The sequence below is a fragment of the Eubalaena glacialis genome, chromosome 12 (assembly GCF_028564815.1).
Source record: "Eubalaena glacialis isolate mEubGla1 chromosome 12, mEubGla1.1.hap2.+ XY, whole genome shotgun sequence".
Classification (NCBI taxonomy): Eukaryota; Metazoa; Chordata; class Mammalia; order Artiodactyla; family Balaenidae; genus Eubalaena; species Eubalaena glacialis.
In genome coordinates this window covers 33,703,670-33,724,480 of record NC_083727.1, presented here as the reverse complement: position 1 = coordinate 33,724,480, position 20,811 = coordinate 33,703,670, and the positions used below count along the sequence as shown (strand labels likewise).

At 36.9% G+C, this 20,811-nt stretch overlaps 1 protein-coding gene across 1 annotated transcript in view; it reads left to right on the top strand.

The window, feature by feature from the left end:
- Positions 1-20,811, top strand: part of LAMA2 (laminin subunit alpha 2) — a 627,718-nt gene that overhangs the window by 391,912 nt on the left and 214,995 nt on the right. Inside the window, exons 18-20 of the mRNA XM_061207556.1 lie at positions 3,380-3,466; positions 11,297-11,508; positions 15,843-15,949. Coding sequence (XP_061063539.1) covers positions 3,380-3,466; positions 11,297-11,508; positions 15,843-15,949 — 406 coding nt within the window. The remainder of the gene's footprint in view (positions 1-3,379; positions 3,467-11,296; positions 11,509-15,842; positions 15,950-20,811) is intronic.

Genomic DNA, 20,811 nt, shown 5'->3' with positions numbered 1-20,811 from the left:
GAAAAATTATGCCCGCCCCAACCAGCTCATAGGATTTTGTGAAAACGTGATAGAATTATTCATAAAAGCACTCTAAAAATGTAAAGAGCTAGTCAAATCTGATATATTGTTATTGCTTAATTTTTTTCTGAAAAAGCATTGATTTCTGTCAGTGAGTGTGTTTTATTTTACTTCTGTCAGCCTTAACTGAGGCACGAGTATATTTAAGAATTTGAAATCTATTTTATAAATAGTTTTAAAGTGTCAGAAGTCTTATCAAGAACCTTTGACGTGACTTATGGTAAACTAATTTAGGATCAATAAACACTTGGTATGGTTTTCTTTCAATCATTGTAGTCCCACATGGGTGGGAAACCTAGGGCTTCTAGTTGAGTCACTTTCTCTGTAGATGATGAGGTAGTTAAAGAATGCCAGTTTTAAAAGAAAACGTACGTGCATTCCAGAGGTTTGTCAAAATCCAGTCCTCCGTTTATGTCTGAAAACAATAGCAAATCACAGCATGAGGAGGAAAAAACAATTGTTTCTTTCCATTTTTACGTGTGCCTCTTCTCTTCAGTGCAATCATACTCCTGCCAAGAAAATCACCCTTGGCGAGCTCCCTTTGGGTCATGGGTGTCAAGCCACAGGCTGCTCTCTGAAAGATGGGTCCCCTCTCACAGACCATAGGCTGGGTGTAACTTGCTTCTGCTGCTTGTGGCAGCCACCAGAACCCCTTAACGTGAAATCTTTTATCTGAGTAAGATTTGTAAACTCAAGATACGCCAGACCAGGCTTTTCCCCACTTCCCTCAACAGATTCATTTAAATGTTCCACTGAGTTGACATTTTTTAAATGATAGAACTACTTGGTTCTAATAGCTTGCTACTATCAAAAAATAAAAATTATTAAATCTTTAAAAACAAATAACCCAATCAAAAAATGGGCAGAAGACCTAAATAGACATTTCTCCAAAGAAGACATACAGATGGTCAATAGGCACATGAAAAGAGGCTCAACATCGCTAACTGTTAGAGTTATGTAAATCAAAACCACAATGAGGTATCACCTCACACTGGTCAGAATGGCTATCATCAAAAAGTGTACAAATAATAAATGCTGGAGAGGGTACACTGTTGGTGGGAATCTAAATTGGTGCATCCACTATGGAAAACAGTATGGAGGTTCCTTACAACACTAAAAATAGAGCTACCATGTGATCCAGCAATCCCACTCTTGGGCATATATCCAGAAAAGATGAAAGCTCTTAATTTGAAAAGATATGTGCACCCCAATGTTCATAGCAGCACTGTTTACAATAGCCAAGACATAGAAACAACCCAAGTGCCCATCAATAGAAGACTGTTTAAGAAGATGTGGTATATATATAAATGGAATATTACTCAGCCACAAAAAGAATAAAATAATGTCATTTGCAAGAACATGAATGGACCTAGAGAATATCATACTAAGTGAAGTAAGTCAGACAGAGAAAGACAAATAATGTATGATATCACTTATATGTGGAATCCAAAAAATAATACAAATGAATCTGTATACAGTAGAGGTCCCCAACACCCGGGCCATGTACCGGTAGTGGTCCACGGCCTGTTAGGGACCAGGCCACACAGCAGGAGGTGAGCAGCGAGCGAAGCTTCATCTGCCGCTCCCCATCGCTCGTATTACCGCCTGAACTATCCCCTCCGCCACCGGCCCATAGAAAAATTGTCTTCCACGAAATTGGTCCCTGGTGCCAAAAAGGGTGGAGATCGCTGATATACAGAACAGAAACAGACTCACAGACATAGAAAACAAACTTACGGTTACCGAAGGGGAAATGGAGTGGGAGAGGGATAAATTAGGAATACGGGATGAACAGATACAAACTACTATACATAAAATAGGTAAGCAACAAGGATTTACTAAATAACACAGGAAACTCTATTCAATATCTTGTAATAACCTATCGTGGAAAATAATTTAAAAAAATATATATATATATATGTATATATAAAAAACGGAATCACTTGCTGTGCACCCGAAACTAACACAATCTTATAAATCAACTGTACTTCAGTTAAAAATAAATAAGTAAAAGAATTATTAACTATTTACAGGACTACTATGAGTTAAGCCAAAGGGATATTATTTGTTAAGTTAACTATTAAGTTAAGTTAAGTTAAGTTAAGTTAAGTTAACTATTTGTTAAGTTAACTATTATTTGTTAAGTTAACTATAAGTTAAGCCAAAGGGATATTATAGTACGCATGATCGGATCTGCACAAAAGTTAAGAAAGTATTCCAAAGTCATACAAGTGTCAGGAACAAAATGAGCTCAGTGCTTAATTTGTTGTTCTCTCTTTAATTCATTTAGCCATCAAGCAAACCTCTACTGAATTGTCCTGTCATATATAATAGAAAATAAATCTGTTTAGGGAAAACATAGTGGGAGAAAGAGTAATTGGGGGCCTTTCCTTTGAAAACGGCAGAGGAGCAGAACTCACAGAATTCAGAACAGTGGATGGCTCTTCAGAGAGCCATTGTGTCACTTCTGAGGTAACGGTCCATGCATGAAGGGTGTCTCTCACGAGGCAAAGAAGTATGGCCAGAGTCGAACAGGTTGATGACAGCTAAAGCTAGCACGTAATTACTCTGCTAGCTCCTGACTTGGTGTTCAACTCCGTGACTTCAGACCCAGGATGGAAATATGTACAAAGAGAGAGGTAAACTTTGGAACATGCCAGAAGATATGAAATGGCAAGGTTGTTTTGGTTTGTTTCGTTTTATTATAAATTTAGGCAGAATATGCATGCTTGATCTCATCTGAAAGCTTTTCTGAGGGTTCTGTCTGTGTAAACAGTGTAACCCTGAGTACACAGGGGCAGCAGCCTGCACACACACACACCCCCACGCCCGTGACAGAAGTACTGGACAGAGGAACCCCATCACCACCACCACCACCACTACCACAGCTTCCACTACCACATACTGAGTTTTCCAAAATCTCTAACAGGTTTCTCTGGGTTGCTTCAAATTCATCAGGATTTGGCTAGAGAGAAAGTATGTGAGACTGTATTTTGCCAGGCCCAGGGAATCCCTCAAGAGCAGCTATACAGTCCCACATATTACTGATGATCAGGGACCCAGAACAGTCAAAAATCAGTTAATAGCATGTCACAGGGATACTGTTTTCCATTGGACTGTGTTCACGTCTGCAGAAATAAGCAATGTCATTTTATCCTGGATTGGCCAGATCCTACTCTCCGTCTGTGAGATGAGAATGACCAGCCTGTACCCTTTTGTCACAGCAACACTGAAAGAAGAGAAATGAAAATATGCTGCTAATGACTTTGTGTATATGCTTCTTCCTTGTCCCCGTTGTTCCCCAATGACTTCAACATAGCTTTAGCCCGACGTGCCATTTGGACCGAAGTCTTGGCTTGATCTGTGATGAATGCCCTGTCGGGTACACAGGACCACACTGTGAGAGGTAAGCACATACAACACTGTCTTTCAATGTGATTTCCACCTTGGAAGTTATAAAACCACAGGCATTATCATCCTTCGCACTACCCCAGAAAAGCCGCCACACTCAGGTGAAATAAAGTTTCTCACCACACTTGTCAAACAAATGCAGTATATTTTTATAGTTTATTTATTCTCTAGAAATTGCTCTATAAATCTCCATTCACTCAGAGAGTGTTTGATTAATGTTTTAATCTTAAAGGTTAAGCATTAACCTGCAATCTTTCTAGAAAGTATTGTTCAAGTGGAAAGTCATGCACTTTAAGATTTATCTTACTGTCTACGTTGGCAACATTTATTTTTCATAATTAGCTTTTTGTCCTTAAAATGTAGCTTAAATGTGTAGTTCATAGTTCAGGAAGTGGTCCATAATTTACCTTAAATATATTTGAAAATCGAAACAAAATGTAATTTATTATCATGATTTATATTCTCATCTAATTACTTCTAAGCCAGTATTTTAATTCCCGTTGATTTTACTAGGTTGTTTTGCAGTGGAGCCAGGGATATTATTTTATGTAATTTGTGTGATTATTTTTCCTCCTAAAATCTTTTGGAGGAAAAGGTTCTTCCGTATTTCAGTCTCACTGAAAATGGTACAAAATTCTCCCATAATGTCATTGACAAACACAACAGCATCTTCTGGGTGTAGCACTGAAAATAGTCCCTTTTGTTGCCGTCACTAGGGGGTGGGTGGGGGTCAAGGTAGGGGGAGAGGCAGAGAAAGTAACCTGCTTTCACCCAGCATCACCAAGGCTAACACCACAGAGGGCTATTTCTGCCTATCCTTTCCTATCCCCTTGGCAGCCATCAACCCTATTTCAACCAGGCTGCATAAAGTTAATGAAGCAAGATCCAATCACCCAGAGAGAATTTAGCCAGCAGCTAGCAGTCTGTGGACACAGTGCCAGTGACAGCTCCTAGCGGCAGCAAGTACTCTTTGTGAGTATGGCAGCATCTGGAAATTAGTAATGGAGGAACAGAACTAAAATAAGGAGGCTTTATTTGCAGTTGAGAAACTAGAAGTCTTTGATTGTGTTTTTTTAAAAAAAAGGAGGACACATGCATATTACTTACTGTAATAGGAGAACATATCATTGCCAAGACAGATTTACATCAAATGCCTAATCCCTCTGGCTCACTACAGGCAACCTTTTTTTTTAGCAACTGGAAAATGACAGCTGCTCTGTCATACAAGGCCATTAAATCCATTTATCTAGGTGGGCTTAGTCTCTGATGTATTTATACTGCTTTGCTCCATGATATGTATTTTCTGTATACGTTAGACAATGGTTTCTGAACCATCTACAATTTAAAATCCTACATTTTATTTAAGAAACATTTGTTTAGCAACTACCATGTGCTGTGCATGGGGCTAGACATAGGCAATAAACAGATGTATCCTACCATCCTTGCCCTCAAGCAGCTCACATTTTTAATGTGGGTGAGAATATTTGAACATATTCTGGAGAACATTCTGGTCTGAATAATAAAATTCACCTAGGAAAGAAATACCTGACAGAAAGGATGATTTCCTGTCTAAAACCTTTATTAATCTGATCAAAAAGAAGAGAGAAACATGCATCAAATGGCATATCTTACCTCTAATTTAAGTTTTTCAGTCAAAAATAACCTTAATCCATTATTATATGGAAGATGTGATATTATATTTTTCTAGCCAGAATACAGATTAGGGTTTTACAGGAATATTTAAAGTCTATCATTTCTCTGTGTTTGTAGGAGCTAAGAAGCCCATTAGATGGATCCAAAATATTAGGAGAAACATTTTTGGGGATGTGCAGGCTGAAGTAGACCAGGGTGTGAGGGAGAATAAGGGTCAGGGAAGGAAGGAGATACGGGTTGTACTGAAAATCTTGTAATCAAAACTATTCTGTGAGTGATTGGTGTAATCAGTTATGCACATCATCTACACAAAATCAGCATTGAAAAACTGAAGCCGTGTTTTCCAAGCTATAGATGTTCTTGGAATAGAGTTCTATGATCACTTACATTTGGGAAGCATCTATTAGCATGTGAAAGGTTCTGACCAGTCCTGGAGTGAAAAAAATCTCTTCAATTTGTTTAACTCATCATTTTCTAATCTTACGTGACCATAAATCCCCTACTTTTATTATATAACAAGAATGCATCTCAGACTCAGATAGACGGGAATTATAACTTTATATTTTTATCTCAGTTTAATTTCTACTTTGAGATCAAATTCTTTATATGTAGGAGCTGTGAGGGCTTGGACACAGAATCTCAGTCAAGTAGACTTTAAACTTACCCAGTGTTATATGTCAATTATGTTCCAGTTTTTAAAATTTGTTTTAACTTTTTTTCTCTTCTCCCCACTTTCCACCTCTAGCTTTGATTAGAACCAAAGTTCTAACAAGCTTACTTATAGTACCAAGAGCCTTGAATGCTTGAATGAGTGTGTGTGTGTGTGTGTGTGTGTGACTGTGTTTTGGGTAGTGCACATATGGTAGGGCCAACCTGTTCTGAGTAATTCATCCAAATGCATTTCTGCTGACCTCTTCCTGTTTCCTGTCCTCCTGATTACCTTTCCCCTCAGGTCTAATAATTCTCCCCACTACTTTCCTACCACTCGTGGGCACACAGGACGCATGCTGCTGTCTTCTTTCCAAACTGGGATCCACCAACATCCCTACTCTCATCCTTTCTCCTCCATCTGCCTTTCTAACTCCATCCCATTTCCTGTTTGGGGATGAATTGCAGGAGGAGGTGCCACATTCATAGAAATGGTGACCTTTAAAGCCAAAGTCCAAAAGATTCCTATGTTTCTGCTTTCCTTCCTGTCAGATCCCTTAACTCAGTCAAGCAGCACAGATGGTCTTGCTGCTTAAATTGAGGGAATGGAGAAAAATTGTGAACAAGAGGATGGCAAAACAAGATATGACAAAATATGGACTGATAGTCTGTCACACATAGGACACTGGTTATAGTTTTCAGAAACTTTTGCTTGGGGCCAGAGCACTCATACTTTGAGATATTGCTGCTTTCCTCTGACTAGGGACTGTTTTAAACAAAATGAAAAGAAGAGAACCAGGGGTGAGGGAACTGGGTATTCATCATGGCACATTGCTAAGATTCTAGGCTTTTATCATCTGGACAAGAAGAGAAAAATATAGAAAAACAAGGAGACAGTATTTTGAAGAGCAAAAAGGGATGAGTGCCAGAGCATCAAGAGAAATTAAAAAGAACATGGAGAAAAAAGGTGAGCTAAATGCTGATGACATCTGCTCTACTGGGCACTAAGCTACTTTCTGAATAAGTTTGTAGCCTCAGCAACATATCACACTTCATGGAGACAGACATTTTAAGAGATTGTGACAAGTTCATCCAATGAGATCCATAGGACCACAAGAAACTTAATGAGATATGTGGACCCCTTAAACCCTGTCCCCTCCTGAGCTGGGCAATTTTTTATGTCCTCCCTAAGTAAGGAGAGAGAGGTCAAAGTTAACTTTAATTTCACAATTGCCACTGAGAATGCAGAAGGTATTTGAATTCAATTGCTTAGTATTTGGAAAATTTACCTACAGTTTTATCCACATGATTTATATTCAGTGTCAGAGAAGCCCCTTTTTGTTTGTTTGTTTTTTTAATTTCAATTCCAAAATCCAGTTTAGATATTCTCTGCTTCAGAAATGTCTTGACTCTGAACCAAGTCTAATTGTCATCTGATCACTATGCTGGTGAGAATTTCTACTCATGGCTGAGCCTCCTTGATCCCTGAGTCCTGTATGCAGAGCATGGGGTTACAGAAATTAGAGACGAGAGACAGTTATGCTTACTCGATAGTGCCATTAGGAAAATCGTGACTGGAAGTGAGGTTTCAAAAGGCTGGTCATCTGTGGTTGTGCAGTTCGTACACTGCACAAAAGTACTTAGCCAAGGGGGAGACTGGGGGCTCGAATCCAGCGTGCCCTCTTCTTGCCAATACACTAGCTGTGCTGTGCTTGGGTGCCCAGCCATGTCTACTGTCTGTTCATTTTTCTGCATCTGCCCAGAGGGAATCTTTTTTTTTAATTTGCAGAAAGGCACCATATAAACAGGCACACTTCCTCAGTCTTCAGCTGATTCAGTCAAGTGGGAGGTAGTAAGAATACAGTGCAATTCCACAACCACTCCCATTTAAACTCCAGTCACCCTCCCCTGTGCCTTTGCCAATACTGCTTCCTCTGCCTGGAAGACTACAGCCCTTCCCCCACCGCTGCCTGAGAGCAACTCTGCTCCCTCTTAAAATTCAGCTCTGTCATCCTGAAAGGGTCCTTGATGAAACCTAGTTCGAGTTGGTTGCCCTTTTCTATACTTCTTTAACAGTATTTGCATATCTCTAATAGTTCACTGCTACATTTTTAAGTATAGGTGACTCTAGAAAAACATGGAAGTTAGGGGCACCGACCCCTGTGCGGTTGAAAACAGTGTATAACTTTAGAGTTGGCCCTCTGTATCCACAGTGTGGTATCCGCACATTGAACCAACCTCGGACCACATAGTACTATAGTATTTACTGACTAAAATCTGTGTAGAAGTGGACTCACGCAGTTCAAACCCATGTTGTTCAAGGTTTAACTCTATATCTTTCTTCTCCATGGACTGTAGTATAAAGACTGTTCCTTATTTATATTAGTATCATGTGAAAGTGGTCAATAGATGTTTAAGGAAGAGTGGGAGGGGAAAAAAAGCAAGAGCTTTTCTAACTTGCTTAGAGAGATTGAAGCATTGTTTTCAGTCTATAGATAGGAAGAACGTAGACCAAAGATTTTAGCCAAAAGTTGTTGAAAAATGATGGAGCAGAATGAAATAGAGAAAAGTCTCACCAATTTCCTTTCTTCTTTTCATTATTGTTTCTCTCCACTGCCATTTCCTCTCTCTCTCTCTCTCTCTCTCTGCCACTCTCGCTCTTGCTCTCACTTAGATAGACAGACATAGATATATATAGATATATATATACCTTCCTTTAATATTGTTCCTAAGTCATCTTACATAACTGCATGTGTTATCTACATTTAAAAAATCTCTTTCTGAAATATTGCAATTCGATTTGAAAAAAAGTTAGCAAATGTGCAAAGGAACAGGGACTTTGTCATGTTAAGGTCCATCTCTAGCAAAACAAAATCCAATAAACTCTCTGTTTACAAATGTCTTCCTTCTGCCTTTCATATGAAAATGAGAGGACTTTAGATTTCAACTAACAATTTGTTTTGGTAGAGTGAAAGTCTGAGAAGCTGGAAAGGTCTAAAGGCCTGTAATTTACACTAATGTTAATTAGATGAATCCAACTTGATCAGACTATAAAACACTATTATTAATACAAGTTATATGATTAGCAGTAGTGTATTCACTGACCCTAGAATTACCTTTTAATTTCTATTGATGGGACTTCCTTGGTGGTCCAGTGGTAAAGAATCTGCCTTACAATGCAGGGGATGGGGATTCTCTCCCTGGTCAGGGAACCAAGATCCCACATGCTGCAGGGCAACTAAGCCCGCGTGCCATAACTACTGAGCCTGCGCGCCTCAGCTAGAGCCCATGTGCCACAAACTGCAGAGCCCACGTGCTCTGGAGCCTGTGTGCCACAACTAGAGAAGAGAAAACCTGCACGCCACAACTAGAGAGAAACCCGCACACCACAACGAAGAGCCCGCATGCCTCAGTGAAGATCCCGTGTGCCGCAACTAAGACCCGATGCAGCCAAAAAGTAAAAAAATTTAAAAATAAATAAATAATAAATTAATTTTTAAAATTTCTATTGAAACATTTCTGTAAGTCTCTAAGAATACTGTTCTATGTATAGAAACACACACACACCTGCAAACCCCTAATAAAATCTGAATGCTTACTTTCGGTGAAGTGCCGTATGAATGATGTATCATATATATTCAGTAAGTCTCCTTACCTGTCCTACAACAAAAAGTAAAAGACAGATGCCTCTTCAGTTATTCTACTTAATTGTAATTATTTTCTCATGGATTGAGTTGGTTTTTTAAATTATTGTTGTGGGAGAATTTGGGACTTATTAATTGGTATCTACGTTAAAAAAAAAAATTCCCGGATTTTGTTATATAACGCCATCTCTCCTGAGGGCAGTAAGTCATTTTGAGGAAAATGAGCTGAAAATAATGGGGGTTTGTTATCTGTGATAATGATCATTGTATATTGTTATTCTAGTGGAGCAAAGTCACTCTCTTAATGGTAAACAAAATGAGATGTGCATATATGTGGATGTGATCATGAGCTCTGAATATCAAGTAAGGCAAGCAGAATCGGATTAAAATTCAAAAGGATTTTCTTCTTTATTGACTACCACTCCTGAAGGGATTGTGGGGGAATTTTATGCACTAAAATATTAGTTCATTTTTACAATAGAGAATTAATAATTAACATTTGTGGGTGGCAGTATTCTTCCCAGCAATATTTATACAATGACTTTCACAATTTATAAAAGATTTTGTTAAAATTAAAACTAGTAATCTCATTAAAAATTATGATAAAAGGTTAATTCTACAAGATTATTATGGCACCTATAACTGTTCTAGAAAACTTAGACTAATCAAGGTATCTTACCAAATTAATGACTTTGCCCCACAATCATGATATTATTAAAGTATCCTTATATGATGTACTGTATTTAAACCGTTTCTCTTTCTAGAGTAGAGAGCATTTTTCTCTACGTATCTGTAAGTAGATGAGCATAAACATAATGTACTTTTGAGATATATTCCCCTTCAATTTTGACCCGTGCTGTAAAGGACTTTCTATTTTGCTAAGATGGCACAGAAAACAGAGCTAGCCTGACCGTAAGACTTCAGATGTACTGTTTCGTTTCTCCTTTGGCAAGTGGAGCTTAATATGAAGCATAAGCAAATGTAACTGAAAGAGAAGACAGAGTAGAATATAAATAAGTGCTTCCTATAAAGGTGTATCTGTGCATCTGTAACATTAAATAGCATTGTAAAACATAACAGTGTGGTTAAAGGGAAATTTGATACTATAATTGAAAAAAATCTCTCCCATGCCTCATAAATAAATGAACTTTTGTTTTTCCAATAATATGTACAATAGTGTTTAGTCCTTTAAAAAAAAAAGAAGAACTAGAGTTTGCTAATAAGAGTTCTGGGCACCATTAAGCCTCGCCTTATGTCATGTTACCATAATATGCAGCAGGCCTGCTACTCAGTAAAGACTCTTCAGTGGAAACCTGCCTCCATATGGATGTGCAAATGTATAAAAGCCTATTAGTAAGGCAGACATACGGCCCTCACACAAATGATGAGGCTCTTTCGATTTTCTATTTAATAAACTCTGAATTCTCACTACTGAGTTGCCTTGTGAGCCTGCTTCCCCACAACAAGCTCTTGCTGCAGCAACAGAAACGTGTGAACCTTACATATGTGTACAGGAAACAACCAGCTGCGTACATATGATGTGTTGTACTTCAAAGGCTTTCCAGCATGGACCTGGATCCCGCCGCAGTGCCAGCGGCAGATTTCTTATTATGCTTTGGTCTCGTCTTCAGTGCCAGTGACAAGATTTTTTTTTTTCTGGCTGAAATCTAATTACTAGTGGGGCTGGCAGGATTTCATCTTGTATCTACACTGCAGTAACAGAAAAACATTCTTTTAATCACCTTGCATTTGAGAAAAGGAGCGCTTAAAGGGAAAGCATATCCTGGGAGAGGGATAAAATGAAAATATATATAAACATTGCCCCCAAAGGGTTTCATGAGTTCCTCCCAAATACTCACTGATGAAACTTTTCACCTTAGGTGTGCAGAAGGCTATTTTGGACAACCTTCTCTACCTGGAGGATCATGTCAGCCATGCCAATGCAATGACAACCTTGACTTCTCCATCCCTGGCAGCTGTGACAGCTTCTCTGGCTCCTGTCTGATATGTAAGCCAGGTACAACAGGCCGGTACTGTGAGCTTTGTGCTGATGGATATTTTGGAGACGCAGTTGATGCAAAGAACTGTCAGTGTAAGTCCTGAACTATTGATGCCCCTGACAGAATTGATGCATTGCACCTCAAAGTAACTGATGAGTTCTTGAGTGGGGATTGGAGGGTAGCAAATTATGTGTAATACATGTAAGATAGATAGATACACAGCCTATACACAGGGTCTGAATATTCTTATACATTTCTTTGTGCTAATAGATTAAATCCTTTCAAAACTGCTGCATTGTTGAAGTATCATTTTTCAAATGATACACATATCTCTGTTTACACATGGGATGAAGATTTTTAAATAAATTTCTGTCTATGACAGGAAAGAAGAATTTGAAAATTAGGTAGCCCCTATTTATCCTTATTGTTTATTACATTTCTAATCATTTTCTTGAACTAAATTTATCAGTCCGTATTATTTCATTAGTACCTGTCAGTAGGTATTAATCTGTTATGCTTTCATATGTAAACTTTACATTCTTGCATTTCACAGTAGGTGTAAAATTCTGCCAATATTCTTACACACTGGCATTTGTAACTGTTGAGGTATTAACCTTAGGACTACTCACAGAATGCTATTTCTGTGTTTTACTTCCACAAATTAGCTATTGTACGACTTCATCCATATTAGTCAGTACCGTCCTACCCTCATCTTGATCTCTTCAGCTGTATTTTTTGGTGTTGCATAAAATTTACAAACGCTTTATATTAGTGGTAATATATTATGCAAGAGAGATCTCATTGTGGAGAATTAAATGGAATGAGCATCCTTGTTAGTCCATGTTAGTGCTGGACACTGCCATCATCAACTTCACCTGCTGTGATAATCTTTAGGCTGAGCCGGTTATGATACCAGCTCAACTGTTCACTTCTGCAGACTTCATTATCCAAGAAGGGACTCTTCCAATCATTCAGTTGGGTCCCAGTACCTGCAACAATACAGAAACCACTGGAAATGTTGTGCCTGTTAGTATCTCTGCTGTAAACACCGAAGACCTGCTAGCGTCCCCCATTTCAATAAGAAACGTGTCTTTCTCCTCACAGGTTTGGAAGATAATTGCCAGCTTTTTGTCATTTAAAAATGACAATTTGTTGAATCAAAAACAAACCACTCTCTGGAACAGTCAGCAGCTATTAATATCACGTGTAAATTGTCAATTGTTTTTAAAGCAAAATTTCCCACAGGCTCAGAAGCGCCTTTAAACACTGTGGGTTTATGGCATCTGTGTAAGATCATAAGGAAGTTAAGAAATTCTCCAGTTCAAACTCATCATCTAGGATCTACACTTTCTACCTATCTGATGCTGAGCAAGACATTTGACCTCACTGAGATTCAGTTTCCTCATTTACATAAAGGGTTCTAATTTTCAATGGGGATTAAAGGATCTAGCACGTGAGAGTATCTAGTGAGCTGCCTGGGGCATGGGATACTCACACATGGTGGCTCCTTTTGTAGAGATGCTCACTAATTCTGAGGCTGTGTTACTCACTGAATGACCTCATTTTCTATCTTCCAATAACCCCCTCGATAAAGTTGAAGAGACAGTTCCACTCTTTTTATTGTGGTAAATTCAGGATCTGTGGCATGAAGTCTTAACACATAGAAGAATATGGTATAAAAACATCTTTGAACCATCACCAATTTTTATATCACTTGCCATGAAGTATAGACATAATTATGTTTTTAATGCTCTTTAGCATATAAAAATACCAAAACACATTTATTATCTATTTTTAACTTTTCATAGATATAATGGCTCTTCTATGCATAGTTAGTAAACCTTTACAAAAAGAAAATTCATAATAAACTATTATTTTAGTTGCCTCTGGATCTGTTCATGAAAAGTACACCACTACTAAGAAATATATTTTGCTTTTTAAATTTATATACATATTTTTGTGTCATTTCATTTAAAAATTCCACTTAAAAATTCTATATTGCTTTTGTTATTTTTAAGTTGACTTTATAGTAAATTTAATCTTGTATTCCCCACTCTAAGAAAATGTGGCTTTTAATTTATAAATTATTTGAGATTTTTAAAATCGATGTATGATATATATATATGTATGAAATATATAAAGAGATCAAAAGTATATATAACAATTCTAGTAGCCAAATGAAATGTATATTTAAAGAAAATATTTTCTTCAACCTCTTCTCACATGCCAGCTATAGACTATCCGTAGGCTATTACCTGAGTAAGATAACTGGCTGGGACCAGTTTTTAAATGGCCACCCAACAAGTATCATGTTAGCAGACACTGAAGACCAAACCATTGGAAGAAAAATCAAGCAGTTTTTAGGAAAGCAGTAAAACTAAGTAGCGCTTCCAGCCCCATGAACAGAAAAATAGTGCAGGCTGATGGAGTAGCTATTTATAATGTATTTATAAGTTGTGCTCAGATCAAAGTATTCAGAGGCATGAAATATTGTACAAAATTTACAAAAACCATCTACGAATAGTCTAAATTCCCATGTCATCTCTCCCTCACATTTTTATTCTGGTATCAATGCAATTATATGTACCATTAAAAATATACTTGTAGGGTACAGAGTGAACCATTAATTACTGTTCTATTTGTGAAAAAGCTTCTTAATTTTTAGACTGATTTATTATATGTTTCAGAATAACATCAGACAACTTTGTAACATAAAAATGACAAAAGGTTACTTAAACCAAATACATTTTCTATCTTTGGAGATAGTATATAATATATACTATCATAGTATATAAAGTTTATAGTATATAAACTGAGGATAGTATATATCTTCCTCAGTTTAAAAATTATAATACTGTACTCCTAATACACTTGAAAAAGTTGTTTTTATCTTATATACATTTTATTGAATATGTTTGACATATAACATTGTGTAAATTTAAGGTGTACAATGTGTTACTTTAATAAATTTATATATTGTAACATGGTTGCCATTGTAGCGATATTTATCCTGTTACATAATTTGTAGTACAGTATTGTTGTCTATATTCATTATACTGTGCATTAGATCACTATAGCTTATTAACTACTTGTTGCAATTTTTTACCCTTAAACAGCATTAATTTTATCCCCCCATTCTCCATCCTATGGTAACGATCATTTTACTGTTTTTTTTTATGAGTTTGACTTATCTGACTATATCTGACTTTGACTATATCTGACTTATCTCACTTAGCATAATGTGCTCAAGGTCCATCCAAATGGCAGGATACCCTCCTTCCTCATGGCTGAGTAATATTTCACTGTGTATATACATCACATCTTTTTATCCATTCACCCACTGATGGGCAGTTAGGATGTTTCCATATCTTGGCTATTGTGAATAATGCTGCAGTCAACATGGGAGTGCATATATCTCTTCAAAATACTGTTTTCATTTACTTTGGGTATATATCCAGAAATGGGATTGCTGGATTGTATGGTGATTCTGTTTTTAACATTTTGAGGAAATTCCATATTGTTTTCCGTAGTGGTTGGACCAGTTTACACTCCCACCAACAGTGTATAAGGGTTCCCTTTTCATCACATTCCCACCACCACTTGTTGTCTCTTGTCTTCTTGATGGCAGCCATTTTAACAGGTGTGAGGTGATAGCTCATTGTGATTTTGATTTGCATTTCCCTGATGATTAGTGATGTTGAGCATCTTTTCATGTGCCTGTTGGCCACTTTGATATCCTCTTTAGCAAAATGTCTACTTGGTTCTACGGTCTTACATACTTTTCTAATCTTAAAGGTATGTATATATTTCCCCTCAAGCTCATTTTTTGAGCTTAACACAGAAACTGACATATTGTAAATAATCATTAAATTGGAAAAAATTAATTAATTTTGCTTCATTAATTGTAGAATTAATATTATGCCATGGGTGCTATTAATTCTGATAATTTCTCAAAATTATTTCAGCTCTAGAGTCAGTATGCATTACTTATATTGAGATTATATTTTAGGTGCTACCCCAGTGTATCTATGAAGAAGCAAAACAGCTGGAGGACTGATGGAAAGAACATTTTACCTGAAGTCAACTATATCACCTACTAATCATGTGGCCTTGTTTGAGTTATGGCTACGTGGAAATTCAGTGTCTTCATTCTCAGAATTTGAATAGTAATGGTGACATTAGTGTTTTCACAGCATATGAATGTGCCAGGAACTGTGCTGTTGCTTTACATAAATATCTCTACAGCTTATAGAGTGGGTGTAAACATCAAATAATATAATGCTTAACAGAACCCCTAGCAATCAGAAAACATTCTATTCTAAAACTTCGTGGCCAGTGTTACCACCTGGGGGATATTACTATTTAACAAACTTATTAAGACTGTTAGAACATTTTTCCCAATCACAGATCTCTCTTCTCTTTGCAGCTTGCCACTGTAATGCCAACGGCTCCTTCTCTGAGGTTTGCCATGCTCAGACGGGACAGTGTGAGTGCAAACCTAACGTGCAGGGGCGGCAGTGTGATGAATGTAAGGTAAGAAGTAGGAGCTGGCCATGATTACTTCTTCCTTCAAACTTCTCATTGGCTTTCACTGACGTACTCCTGAGCATATTGGAAGACAAGTTCAGGAATATCTCATTGTACATATAAAATTACTGTGATCATTGAAATGTTTTTTTCAAAATAGAACAAAATTTACCATGCACTAGCATTTGACCCTCAACCTATATTTCCTTGGTAGTGAATTTGTGTAATATTTACTGTAATTCAGATGCTTCTGAAACAACATACAAATTTAATCCCAGTCTGTGGCGAGTCATGTATTCTTTCTTTTGCTTTTATGTTTTTGGCAGAAAAAAAAAAGTGTCACACCCTTTGCTTTTATCAAACACTTTGTACTAGTTCCATCAATTAAAAGTTCCAGTGAGCATTCTACTCAACAAAAGTTTTCAGTAGAGAAGTAAATCAAAATATTTTTTAGATACCATTTTGCTAAAATGAAACTAAAATCAAAATATGTTGCTCTCTGTTCCTGCACGTATTGCCCTGCCTTCAGTATGGTGAGCACCTGAGATTCCTCCGTAAGAGGACATGGATTTGCACTCTCTCTTTCACATATATATGCAAGTTTTTGGTGATAAACACTGTTAAGCAGAACCAAGCATTTCTCAGGTGTCAAACTGGCCGTTCTGTAGGAAGTTTGGAAATATCATTTGCTTCTATCTCTTGAATAACATTATATGCTCTTTTTCTGTTGTTTTTGTTTTATTTTTCTGTTGGCTTTTAAAGCCCACTATGTGGTGGGACCCAGAGAAGCGATTCTGTGTGTCCTGTGGCTGCAATCCCATTGGCTCTGTGACACCACAGTGTGATATCACAGGAAGATGTGTCTGTAAATCAGGCTTCGTAGGGAAACAATGCAACCTCAGCAGGCAGGTGCACCGACAGGAGCAGCCCCAGAGAGCGCAGCCAGTGCTGGGGTCTCCCCAGAGGTGGGGTGTCAGCAGCTCCAGTGGATGTCCTCGGGGAGCCTATCGACCCCCAGCTCCGGTAATCCCAGAGGCGCTGCATGGCTCGTGCCTCAGCATGTTGTGTTCCATGTGCTGATGCTGACTTGCTCTGGTGCCATTTTACCAAATAACAGTTGCTAAGTGTGCAAATTGCAAATGCGAAAACGAGGCAATTCCTGATTGAAGTCTTGCCTTTTAAAAATAGCTATCAATATCTTTTTTAAAGCCTATTCAAGTTCATATGTTCATAAAAGTTTCAATTGATCCTGGATATGTAGAAAACAAAGAAAAATTTATCAGTAGGAACCTATAATCTTAGAGGGGGAAGGAACCTCGGGCATCATTTGGAGCAAATGAAGGGAACACACGCATGAATAAATGAAGGGAAATCTAGCAAAGAAAGTGACATCTAGCCAAGAAAATCTAGCCCATTGATCTGACATTTGGCTGACCTTTCATCATAATAAATGATTTTGTTACATTTCCACATTACAATTTTGTTCATGTATACAACAAACACAAGAAACGCACTTTGACACACTATAAATGTATAACATACGCAAAGTAAGTTAGCATGTCTTCTACTACAAAAGTTTGGTCCCCCTTCTCACAGGGCAAAACAAAACAAATGTTGGGAGGAAGGAAGTTAGGAAGGGAGAGGGGAGAAAGGAAGAGAGGAGGAAGGAGGGAAGAATAGGTCCAAGGCCAAGTTGCAGAGTACCAGGAGACAGGACTTGCCAGCGTAGAATCAGAGCTTAGGAGAACTAAGGGTAGGGGATAGAAAAAGGAGATGGAGAAGGAGGAGGAAAAGAAGAGGAGGAAGAAGAAGGAGGAGGGGAGAGGAGAAGGAGGAAGGTGGGGAGGAAGACGAACTAATTTATGGTTTTATTTCTTGGCTCTTTATTGATATTTTAAAAAAAACTACTTTTGATATCAGACTGCCTCAGATCAAATCCCAACTCCAACACTGCCTGTAAACTGTAAAAGAGTTTCTTAAATCTTTCTGTAATTCAGCTTTTTCATCTATAGCAGGACCTACTTCATAGGGTTTGTGTTGGCTCAGATCCTCCAAGGAGCAAATGCCAAGAGATTTACTGGGGGAAACTCCAGTGAAGGATGATGGAGGAGAGAACAGTATGCAGGGAGCCTTCTACTGAAATGCAGGTCTGACCATGTGAAAGGAGAGAGGGAAGGAAATATTGAGTAGGAAAGTCTCCTTGGGTGCATTCTGCCCAAATCTCAAATTCTTAGCCTGGCCAGTAGGGAGTGCCCCAGCAAAATTTGCCCATTGGAGGAATCTTGGATTGGGCAGGAAGATTCTAGTACTTCAGTGTACCAGTCATTGACTTGGAGAAGCATGACTTGCTGTGAGCTTCTCCACTAGATCCAAAAGAGTGGAAACTGGGGCTTGTCAATCAGCGACACTCCCACTGCAGGCTCTCTTGCAGGGAGATCTATCCAGGCACCTCCATGGCTGTTTCCAGGTGTCATGAGAAGAGTGCATAAGACACACATCTGAAGAGTTCTCAGTAAATGTTAGGTATTATTACTGTTATTATTACTATTGTTATTAAATGGAGAAATCTTTAAAAGAGTTTATGTTTTTCAGAAATAAATGCATACATTTAAAGTGAAAGAAAAGGACAATAACTGATCAGTATGTCTCCAAAATATAAATTTAGCAGAATTTTAACCCTGATACATGCCCTTTTCCTACATATCCTACAGCACTGATATATGATGGAGTGGTGTTTTGTCCTGAGACCATTTTTCCTTTGAGGCAGTATGTGTGAGAGTTAAGAGCACAGACTCTGAAGCCAGTCTGGTTGATTTGGCTGACTCCACAATTGGTTAGCTGGTAACCAAATTGCTTGACCTTTCTATGCCTCAGTTTCACCACTCTGTAAAAAGTTGATGCTAATAACTATCTTCCAGGATTGCCTTGAGATTTTGAATGAATTCATATTTTTAAAGGGCTTTAGAGCAGTGCTTGGCACATAGCAAGCACAATACATAAGTGATAGTTTTTATTATTACCCCAAATGAGAATAATTTATGGGAGCTCATCAAACTTCCTGCTGAGACTAGGCAGGCACTTTCTTCCATATATGTTTTACCTCATTAATCTCAATTACTGACTAAGAATATTTGTTCCTTAAATTTGTTTACTACAGGGTTTTCCCTGGTCTGTGAAATAAATTTTTGATCACCAATTTATTAAAATTTTATTACTGAAATTTGGTAGTATTTGTTTTGGTATAACCTAAGCTTTAAAATTACATTAGTTAAATATTAGAAAAGTATGATAGGGACATTACTTCTCATATATTTCTTCATACAGTCAACTTCGGAATTTTTAAAATAACTAATGATTTGAAAGTTTATTTAATATTTTATTGATTTATCCATTAAAGATAGATAGATAGATAGATAGATACGCTAAGTAAAGCAACTTAGGAAATAAAGATGAATGTAAAGTACTATCTCTACAATTCACATTCTAAGTCAAGAAAATTTAGGAAATAAGGACAAATGCGAAGTACAACTTTTTTAAAAATGTGAATGTATAATGTTCTAGTCTTATTTCTATGTATATATGTTTCTATTAGTGTGTGTCTGAGTGGTATGTGTGTCTTTACGGATATGTAATTAGAATTATAGTGTGTATATAATTTTGTATTCTGCTTTTTAAAATTTTACTTAACGCTATATTCTACGTATATTCATATCATTAAAACTGCTTCAAAACAGGATTTTAATGATTGCATATATTTCATGACATGAATGTATCACAATTTAATTTATTCAACTTTTTCTCTAACATTGAACATTTAAGTGCCTCTACAGTTACTCACTATGATAAATAATATTGTAATGGGCATGCTTGTACTTTAACCATTTTCTTAATTTCTGATTACGTATTAGAAGGATACATTGAATTACTTTTTATGAATAAAAATACTATATGTTTTCATTTTTTCTTATAACTGAATTTAACTTCAAAATCAAGTGTTAGGTCATTTGTTAGAAGTGATGCACACTTCCTTCTTTAATTATATAGTGAAAGCTGAAATAGAACTAGAAATAAAAATAAAGTCAGCAGGAAATATAAAGATTAAAATGATTATCAAACATAACCTATTTTAGATTTAAAAAACAAAACTATTCTTAGCAACAGTCATTTTAAGAGACTAATTTTCAGTGTGATTTTGTTTTCTAGGACTTATTTTTAATATTGTTAACAGTAATGGCAAAAATACATAATGAGTCTTCTTCATTTCTCTTTGGGTGGCTCACATTAAATAGCAAGATTTATTTTTTCCAAGAAGTAATTTTTAAGTCTAATTTTCCAAAGTAGGAATTAGTTTTACAAAGAATTACTGAGACTAATTTTCCAGATAAAAATATCATAATAGTGTGACAAACTTCTGTTTAAAAGACAGCCCTGACATACTTTAAGTAGGATATGTGCTTTTCATTTGTCTGGTAGGAGTGATTTTTAATCCATCAGCATTTTCTAACATAGTCACTCTAGGTCTGATAACATGTATTTCCAGAAAGTCAGCCAAAGCTAGTAATGCTTGACCATGGAAGGTTATTTATTATAAATAGATAAGAGATATGCATATAAATCACTCATCAGAGGATGAAAGTTTCCCTTTTTCTACCTAATCTGGTGCTTTGATATGTGATCTCACAAATCAGTTTTGATTGTTAGAATGAAACCCAACAAACTAGATATCAGTCAAACCACTTATTTTGTCAGCATAGGCATAACCTAAGAGTTATATTTATAATGTGAGCCCTATAGTGATGATTAGAAGTATTTATGGATATACAACAAAAATTACATCAAATATAAGAGGGAAAAAAGATTTATTTTAA